At 41.6% G+C, this 10602-nt stretch overlaps 1 protein-coding gene and 1 non-coding gene across 2 annotated transcripts; one reads left to right on the top strand and one right to left on the bottom strand.

The window, feature by feature from the left end:
• Nucleotides 1–219: 219 nt before the first annotated feature.
• On the top strand, nt 220–948 carry LOC110914198 (trithorax group protein osa-like). Its single transcript, XM_022159009.1, has one exon. The coding sequence runs from the start codon at nt 220–222 to the stop codon at nt 946–948; it is 729 nt and encodes a 242-aa protein (XP_022014701.1).
• Nucleotides 949–9411: 8463 nt separating this feature from the next.
• On the bottom strand, nt 9412–9518 carry LOC118486004. The gene has a single exon (XR_004877861.1). It is a non-coding gene; the product is annotated as a small nucleolar RNA R71 (small nucleolar RNA).
• Between the last annotated feature and the right edge of the window lie 1084 nt (nt 9519–10602).

Raw genomic sequence — 10602 nt, 5'->3', positions numbered from 1 at the left:
AATCATTCGTTTAAGGGTATAAACATCATGTAGGGATATTGTAGGGCATATTTATCCATTGTTTACATTTTGAACCCTTGAATTCACATACTTTCTATGTTTGTCAACTTTAGTCCCTCTATAGTATTCATTGACTCGTTCAAGCTTATGACACGTGTCAATAATTATAGGACGCAAATTTTCGAGGTGTTACATGATCATTTCCCCGAGTACCAAAACATGGATGTGGATGATGATCCAAATCCTGAGATGTCACCATCTGGGACGCCGACGCATCCCATCGAGATTTCTAGCAGATCATCTTTTCATGGTTCGCCTTACAAGGGCCCTGATATCTGGGCCGAAAGATGGGCCTCATACAAGTGGGAGTATACTCCCCCTCACCGCAACTCGCCACCACACCAGCAGGTCCCTTCTGAGGACCCATATTTCCAGCGGTCACACCACCGCCACCGCCACCACCAGCGCCAGAGCAGCCACCGCCTCCCGAACCATCGAGGCGACGAAGAACTGCATGGATGTCCGTGCGTGGGGGTTTCTATTTCAGCACCCCCCCAACACTCCAGCAACAGCAACTACCCGTCGCTCTATGAAGACCCGCAAATGGGTGGGCCTTCAAATGCAGTTTCTGAAGTCGACTCAGCACTAGTCGCACCAGCACCACCCATGGGTTATGAAAACCCAATTCCTTCTTACCCAGGTGCAGCTGGGTACAACCCGTTTGAGCAGCAAGCTTATTCGGGTTATAACTACAACAATGCACCTGCAGTTGACCCGTACATTGAAACGGCAAACTACAATGCTCTCTATCCCGGACCCTTCCCACCTATGTACCCAACTGGGTACCCTGCATATGGGTATCAATACCCATCGCCTCGTCAACCTCAGCAGCAGCAACCGCCGCAGCTGCCACAAATTCAACCACCGCAGCAACAAAAAATTCTTTAGAGGTTGCACGAGGTGGAACAAAGGGTAGACGAATAGCGTAGATGTCACCGCGGTCTTCTAAAGGATTTAGCAAACCTCATTAAGGGGAAGAATGTTGGATCGTCGTGTGACCCTAACGAGTCAATCAGAAGAGTTATGCATCAATATCAAAAGCGGAATCAGTGATATCGACGTGAAACAGCTTGATTCTCCTTAATTATCCTTTTATTAATGATTTCAAAGCAATCTTGATCGTTTGAAAAACTGACAGCACCTCGGCTCTGAAATCAAGATCGTTACAAATGAATCAGCAGGTTGGGTATTTATAGGGCAGCTAATTTCGCACGGAATTCCCCAAGCGAAATTACATTCACACGAAATTACAATTTCATGCGAAATCACCATGTAATTTCGTGTGAAATTACCAACCTGTAATTTCATGCGAAATTACCCATTAACATCCAAAACCTGTTTTCTGACCTGCTAAACACTGGTTTATCCTATCTAGACACATGACTTGATACAAGACAAAGTTAACAGACATTTATGCACCAACAAAGAAGAAGAGGGATTATTAGAAATCCTTATTTATTTATTGTTTTGTAATTTCATTTTCAATTAAGTCCCTGCGTGGACATTTCATTTATGTATTTGGTCCCTTCGTGGACTTGTCTTTCTTATTTCAGTCCCTGCGTTGACAAGTTGTTTATTTTAAGTCCCATTTAGGGCAACTATTGTACTTCTTAAGACAATTTATGGAATGTTCCATTTTAAATTCTTATTTGTCATTATGTATGTGAATGTACTATATAAAAAAAATCAAAATATGAATTCAATTTTTAATTGATCTACCAATAAATATCAAAAGAAAATCTTAAAGGTATAACCTAGCCCATATGTCAGTTTAGACATGGCCATGATGGTAAAACCTTTTTAAGATTCAAATCTTTGTAAACATCTGAAAACATGTTAGCACTCCTGGCAATGTGATTCGATAAAATCACATTACTCATCCTTATATTGAATTTTTCCAACTCCTTATTCTTATTTGATGATTTAAACATCCATTAGTGATGAAGTGCCTACGGTCCATAATTACAAATGACAGTGTAGTCTATGACTTCCTGTCAAGAAAAGGTGATGAACTTTGTTCAAACCTCAATACCTCGATCCTATATGATCATGACTTAAAATTGTCCTTGTGACTAGGCCTTTTGTGCCACTTTAATATCCTTAATAATTTATAACTGCGATAAATTATAATGAAAAATTTAAAATAAATATGACTATCAAATTAACCAAATATGGTTTATATTTACCATGGTTAATGAATCATCAAAAATGATGATTCCATAATAAACTTCTGAACAAACTATTGTCAATTGTTTTATAGCGATCAAGCTTCAGCATGTCTGATCAGAAGAGGTTAATAGTCATCCAAGGGAGAGAAACGATAACACCAGAATAAATGTAGCTGGTGCAAACCTACAAGCATTGATAGACAATGCTGTTACTAGAGCCATTGACAGACAGTTCAAAGAACCAAGTAATACTCGCACAAAGACTCAAACTGTGGCTCATAGTAAGCCCCTTTCAAAAACACATGAGTCAAATAAGGATAATTCTCGTCACTCGTCGAATCAGAAGAGTCTCCCATCTAAGCAAATTGTGCTTAATCAGAAGCCACGTGTCAAGACTTGCTCCTACAAATACTTCGTCTGTTGCAAGCCAAGGGACTTTACAGGAGAAAAAGGAGCCATTGACTGTATGATATGGCTTGATGAGATGGATACTGTAGTAGATATCAGTGGTTGTGCGGAACAAGATATTGTGAAGTTTGTTTCACAATCATTTAAAGAGGAAGCATTGGCTTGGTGGAGGTCGTTAATCCATGCCACAGGGAAGATCCCACTTTATAACTTGTCGTGGGAGCAATTTGTGGTACTAATGAAAGAAAACTTCTGTCCTCAGCATGAGGTAGAGAAAATTGAAACTGACTTCTTGAATCTGGTCATGAAGAATTTGGATTGTCAAGCATATGTCACAAGTTTCAACACCATGTATAGGCTTGTCCCTTATCTAGTTACCCCCGAGCCTAAGCGCATAACATGCTTCATTGGAGGTCTGGCTCCAGAAATCAAAGGCAATGTTAAAGCATCTAGGCCTACTACTTATAGGTCTGTGATAGATTTGTCCTTATCTCTCACACTCGATGCGGTTAGAAATAAGTCTGTTAAGACTTCTGAAGTGGGAAAGAGGAAACATGAAGATGAGAGCTCACGTCGCTCTGACAAAAAAAGAAAGGGTAACTCTGAGCATAGGAAGAGTTCTGGGTTTTGAAAAAGACTCCCAGCAGTCAGGTGAGAAGCCTAAGTGTAAAACCTGCCAGAAGCACCATTTTGGGAAGTGCAGACACGAATCGCAATCGCAAGCGCATACGAAGCCTAATGTTTATGGGATCTGCAAGTCGAAGGAGCATAGAACTTTGGATTGCAAGAAAATGAAGGATGCAACCTGTTATGGTTGCAATGAGAAGGGGCACATAAGGACTAATTGCCCGAAAAACTCAAAGAAGCCTGAAGAGGCCAAGAAGACTAATGCTCGAGTCTTCTAGATGAATGCTCAGGAGGCAGTTCAGAATGATAATGTTATAACAGGTACTTTCCTTATCAATGATGTTTATGCTAGAGTTTTGTTTGATTCTGGCGCAGATAAGTCCTTTGTAGACAATAAATTTTATAAACTGTTAAATCTGCATGTTAAAACTCTAAGCGTAAAATATGAAGTAGAATTGGCTGATGGTACCATAGAGAGTGCTTCAACAATTTTAGATGGATGTTTCATATCCATTAGGAATCACTCTTTTCCGTTGTCTTTTCATCCGTTGAAATTGGCAGGATTCGATATAGTTATAGGCATGGATTGGTTGTCTCGTAACCAAGCCCAAATTGCCTGTGACAAAAAGCAAGTTGTCATTAAGACCCCTTATGGTGAGCCACTTACAATTCAGGGAGATACGCAGTACGGATTGCCTAAGCAAGTGTCTATGCTTAAGGCATCAAAGTGTTTGAAGAAAGGTTGTGTCATTTACATGGCACAGGTAACTATAGATGAATCAAAGCCCAAGATTGAAGATATTCCTGTTATTTCTGAATATTCCGATGTTTTTCCTGAAGAATTACCTGGTTTACCTCCAGATAGACAAGTGGAATTCGGGATCGATATCATTCCTGGAGCAGTACCAGTTGCAAGAGCATCTTATCGGCTGGCACCGACTGAAATGAAAGAATTAAGAACACAGTTGGATGATTTATTAGAGAAGGGTTTTATTCGATCTAGCTCGTCCCCTTGGGGAGCACCGATTCTATTTGTGAAGAAGAAAGATGGATCAATGCGTCTATGCATTGATTATCGTGAGCCGAACAAAGTTACAATCAAGAACCTGTTCGATCAATTTCAAGGGGCAAGTTACTTTTCAAAGATCAATTTGAGGTCAGGTTAACATCAGTTGAAGGTCAGGACCGAAGATGTGCACAAGACTGCATTCAGAACACGATATAGCCAATACGAGTTTTATTGATGCCTTTCGGGCTCACTAATGCACCTGCAACATTCATGAATCTCATGAATTGTGTTTGCAAACCGTATCTAGACAAGTTTGTCGTTGTTTTTATTGATGACATACTTATTTATTCAAAGAGTCAAGCCGATCATGAAAAACATCTCCGATGTATTCTTGAACTTCTGCAGCAAGAGAAACTTTATGCAAAGTTCTATAAATGTGAATTCTGGCTCCGAGAAGTCCAATTTCTTGGACATGTGATGAGTGAGCGTGGTATCCAGGTGGATCCCGCTAAGATTGAAGCGAATTATGAATTGGCAAGCACCAAAAACACCTACAGAGATTCGCAGCTTCTTGGGTCTAGCAGGATACTACAGACGTTTCATTGAAAACTTTTCTAGGATTGCTGCACCTCGAACTTCGTTAACTCCCAAGAATGTCAAGTTTGACTGGGGTCCCAAGCAACAAGAATCTTTTGAGATCCTCAAGCAGAAATTAAGCAATGCTCCTGTGTTGACATTTCTAGATGGGATTGAAGAGTTTGTTGTGTATGGCGACACATCGCACATCGGTATGGGTTGTGTGCTTATGCAGAGAGGCAAGGTTATTGCCTATGCTTCACGTCCATTAAAGGTGCACGAAAAGAACTACACCACCCATGATTTGGAATTGGGTGCCGTTGTATTTGCACTAAAGCTTTGGAGGCATTATCTATATGGAACCAAGTGTGTAATATATTCAGATCATAAAAGCCTTCAACATCTATTTAACCAGAAAGATCTTAACATGAGGCAGCGTCGTTGGATGGAGACACTGAATGATTATGATTGCGAAATTCACTACCATCCAGGCAAAGCAAATGTTGTTGCTGATGCTTTGAGCAGAAAGGAAAAGATTAAACCAATAAGGATCAACGCTAAAAGTATCGAGTTAAGGAACAGCTTGAATGAAAGGCTGTTAGCTGCACAGAAGGAAGCTGTATTAGAAAGTAACTTTCCGAATGAGAAGTTAGGCGTAACTGCTGATCAATTGTCGTATGGCAAGGATGGAATCCTTAGATTAAATGGTCGAATCTGGGTTCCAATCCATGGAGGACTTAGAGATGTGATCCTTCAAGAAGCTCATAGTTCAAAATATTCAGTCCATCCAGGCAGTGATAACATGTATCAGGATCTAAAGGCAAATTATTGGTGGATACGTTTGAAGAAATCTATAGCCACATATGTGGCTAAATGTCTGACGTGTGCACAGCCGTCAAGTTTACTGCAACAGCCTGAACTTCCCACTTGGAAGTGGGAAATGGTAACTATGGATTTTATCACCAAGTTACTAAGGACGAAACATGGGAATGATACGATTTGGGTTATAGTCGACAGGCTGGCCAAGTCAGCTCACTTCTTACCTATTAAAGAAACGCACAGCTCCGATAAGCTAGCTCAGCTGTACGTGGATGAGAGAGTATCTCTCCACGGAGTTCCGGTATCTATTATCTCTAATAGGGATACTAGATATACGTCTCATTTTTGGAAAAGCTTTCAGCAATCTCTAGGCACTCGTTTAAATTTCAGCACTGCTTATCATCCTCAGACGGATGGGCAGAGCGAGCGTACGATTCAAATGCTGGAGGATATGCTCAGGGCTTGTGTTATTGACTTGGGTGGAAGTTGGGATGACCATCTTCCTTTGATTGAATTTTCATACAATAATAATTATCATTCGAGTATCCAAGTCGCGCCTTTTGTGGCCTTGTATGGAAGAAAGTGCAGAACGCCAGTTTGTTGGGTGGAAGTTGGAGAAACCCAACTGTCAGGAACTGATATAGTCCTCGAGACGACAGATAAGATCGTTGAAATCCGTGACCGTTTGATAGCTGCCAAGGATAGGCAGAAAAGCTACGCAGATAAGAGGCGCAAACCTCTAAAGTTTGAAGTTGGAGATAAAGTGTTATTCAAGGTGTCACCCTGGAAAGGGGTGATGCGTTTTGGCAAAAAGGCCAAGCTGAGCCCAAGATACATAGGACCATTCGTGATCATCGAATGTGTCGGAACTGTAGCTTACAAGCTGAATCTACCTGAAGAGCTTAGTGGAATTCACAATGTGTTCCACATTTGTAATTTAAAGAAATGTCTAGCCGATGAATCGCTAGCAATGTCGCATAAGGATGTCCAGATTGATGAGAGCTTGAAGTTCGTTGAAAAACCTCTGTCGATCGAGGATCGATAGGTTAGAAGCTTCGAAGAAAGCATGTGCCGATTGTGAAAGTAAAATGGGATGCCTGATGTGCACAAAATGCAACATATAAATTACATCAATTGTGGCATAAAACTAACCCTTTTTTAGTACTAATGTTGGAAAAAGTGTGCTTTTGTCTTCCTTTTGTATTTTCAGGATTAAATGAGCTCAAATAAACAAAAAAAGCAAAAAGGCAGCTAAATCTAACATAAATACAAGAAAAGGAGCAAACGTGGCATGCCCGACCTCCCGATAGCATCTTCCCAAGCAAAACAAGAAGACAGAAGACTGAACACGCCCCGTGCTCAGTGAGCACGGGGGCGTGCCCAAGTGTCAGCAGAAAAGACAATGTGGTAGAAGCTTCCATCGCCCACCACGGGGCCGTGCTCAGCGGACACGGGGCCGTGGTCAACTATAAGATTCGCGGAATCCAGGAAAATCTTGATAGTACATATATGCTTCTGCACACGGGGTCGTGCTCAGCGGACACGGGGGCGTGGTCAATTAATGCAGAAAAACTGCATTTAATGAAGAAAGAGAGGAGGATGGACACGGGGCCGTGCGCGAGCTTCTGTTCAGCCTATAAATAGGAGTGCTTGGAGCTCTTGCAACTCATCCCTTGGCACACCACCTCTCTCACACTTCACCCACCACCCTCCACCATCACAACACCATCATCTACCACCATCATCCATTGTCCATCATAGAGTGTGTGAGTCGTCTCGGGATCCAAGATTGATCGTTAGAGTTCTTGGCAATCAAAGGCCATGATTGCCTAAGTCTCTTACATCACTTTGTGAAGACAAGTGTTTAGTGTAATGCTTTTTATTTTTAATCTTTTGCACTTTTTTATTGGTTTTGTATTAATGACTTTAATTACTAGTTTCTTATGTTGAAGGTGATTCTTCCTAATCGTTTGTCCGTGGAGTCTTGGCATTCTTTTACTGTCTATATAAAATAAAAGATTTTCACCAATCATATCTCCACGGTCTATATGGAGGTATGTTGGCTACCTGGTTGGAGGTTAAGGGAACGGTTTGGTAAGAGTCTTGCCATTGTTCAGTGTATAGATCCTGCAAACGACCTGGGTCAAATTTAGTAGGACCTCCTTCAATACCCACCGGTATTGGATAGCGGGGGTCCAAACTCTTTGACCCCCTCATAAGTTAAACTACTATTAAAACTTTAACCCGTCTACTTGGGACTGTATCCCTGCTGACTCAGACTACTTCGCCGAGGGTAACGTCGCCTTCAAAAGAGGGGCCTACCACATTATGCATTAATAACTTAATTAATTATCTTTCAATAATCCGACCCTTTAGGATTGTATCCTTGCTGACTCAATCTACTAGGTTGAGGGTAACGTCGCCTTCAAAAGAGGGGCCTACTACAATAACTAAGATAATCTCTTAAACAAGTGCAAAAGTGCGAAAATAATCAGAGGTTACACTACACACAAGTCGGATCCAAGTGATTCATCTTGTCTATCTGTTTTTACTTTTATTTTACTTTTCAGCATTTTAGTTAGTTTTATTTTTCTAGTTTAAAAACCTTTTTTTAACATTTTGATTTGATTAGACGTTGAGGATAAACCGGTACTAAAAGCTCTTGTGTCCTTGGACGACCTCGGTATCTTACCAACACTATACTACGTCCACGATGGGTGCACTTGCCCATATGTGTGTTTAGTGTTAGTGAATATCGTGTTTATAAATTTAAAACTTGGCTAAAAAGTGTAAAAAGAGCTTAAAATATACACCTAAATTATATACACACTGACACGCATCAAGTTTTTGGCGTCGTTGCCGGGGATACAAGGATTTTAAGAATGTTAGGAATCAGCGGCCTAATCATTTTTTCTATTTTATTTTTATTTTTTTTAGATTTTCTTAATTTTTCAGCTTCTGCAGAGCTCAGCACGGGACGTGCCTGGTCGGACACGGGCCTTGCCCAGCAGTGTCACTGGCAGTTTTTATTTTCCGAGTTACAGAGAGCTGAGCACGGGGCCGTGTCGGTGCAACACGAGGCCGTGCCCAACTTCCCAGTAATAGGGATCCGGAAAACAATCACTGTATCTCCGACCACGGGCCGTGTTCACTGAGCATGGGGCCGTGGTGAACTTTCTGACCAACATTCTTTTCTGTTTTTATTGCAGGACTTGGAACCCAGGCACCACATCTGAACTTTCTACGTAGTGTATGAGCTCCAGTTCTAGTAGAGACATAAAAGAACCTCTAGAAGAACCCGAACGCTTTCTCAGAAAAAGACTTAAAACTAAAAACCAAGAGAAAGTTTCGGGGGACCCACTTCCAATGGCGGACCAACGTACCCTCATGGATTACCTACGACCCACCGTGGGTAATCTCGGCGCCGCTATCAATGCTCCGAATGTCAAAGCTAACAACTTCGAACTTCGGCCACATTTGATACAGATGCTTCAAAACTCCGCAACGTTCCATGGGCTTGCCGACGAGGATCCCCATCTGCATATTACTAATTTCTTAGAAATATGTGATACCTTCCGGATCAATGGAGCATCAAACGACGCCATCCGCCTTCGGATGTTTCCATTTTCATTAAAGGACCGAGCAAAGGCTTGGCTCAACGCCCTCCTAGTTGGCTCGGTAAACACCTGGGATGAACTAGCCCAAAAGTTTCTATATAAGTATTTCCCTCCCGCTAAAATGGCTAAATTAATGACTGAAATTAATACATATTCACAAGAGGATGGGGAATCCTTATATGAAACTTGGGAAAGGTTCAAGGAGCTATTGCGAAAGTGTCCTCATCACGGTCTTGCGGTATGGCAACAAGTATCCACTTTCGATAATGGGTTGTTGCCACACACAAGACAAACACTTGACTCTAGCTCCGGGGGACTTTTAGGTAATCGCCGCCCACATGAAATATACAATCCAATTGAGGAAATTGCTCAAACCAATTTTCAGTGGCACACTCCCCGACGCAATAAATCTATTGCCCCGGGCGCCCATAAGGTTGATGAAAGCACTTCTTTACAAGGCCAAATCGAGGCCCTTTCTTCAAAAATCAAAAAGTTAGAAATGACAAAAACAGTCTCGGTTATGGCTTGTGAAGGGTGTGGTGGGCCACATGAAAGTTGGAGTTGTATGAAAGAAACAGATGATCAACCAGAGTCGGTAAACTACATTGATAACAGACCTAGGCCGTCGGGTCCTCCAACGGGTACCTACAACCAAGGATGGCGTAACCACCCTAACCTTGGTTGGAGAGAACCCGGCACTAGTAGTAACCAACAAAACCTAAACCAACGAACAAACTTTCAACAACCAAGAAACGAGTCACAAAATTTCCCTCAACAACAAGGTGGGCGAGAAAGGCTTGAAGATACAATATCTCGCCTCATCTCCGATACTGAAAAGAAAAACTCGGATCGATTTCAACAATTGGAGTCGAATTTTAGAAATCAACAAGCTAGTATACAAAACATTGAAAAACAAATAAATCAATTAGCTCAAAATTTCTCCGAGAGACCACAAGGCGCGTTACCAAGTAATACCGAAACAAACCCAAAAGCACAAGTCCATCGCATAACATTGAGAAATCGTACCGTGGGTTCCGAAGAGGCTCCACCACCGCCAACTGAGGGAAGCACAACACCGCCCCAACAAGAGAAGGCTTCTCCTCTAATTCAAGAGCCTACCAAGGCTCCTCCAGTTCCATACCCCGGTAAGTTAATTCGCCAAAAGACCAATGAGCAATTCGCAAAATTCGAAAATTTACTAAAACAATTGCATGTTAATATTCCATTTATCGAATTCCTAACTCAAATGCCTAAATACTCAAAATTCATGAGGGACTTCCTCACTCATAAAAGGAAAATTGAATCATTGCAATTAGTT

The sequence above is a fragment of the Helianthus annuus genome, chromosome 13, assembly GCF_002127325.2.
Source record: "Helianthus annuus cultivar XRQ/B chromosome 13, HanXRQr2.0-SUNRISE, whole genome shotgun sequence".
NCBI lineage: Eukaryota > Viridiplantae > Streptophyta > Magnoliopsida > Asterales > Asteraceae > Helianthus > Helianthus annuus.
This window is presented reverse-complemented; position numbering and strand designations above follow the sequence as displayed.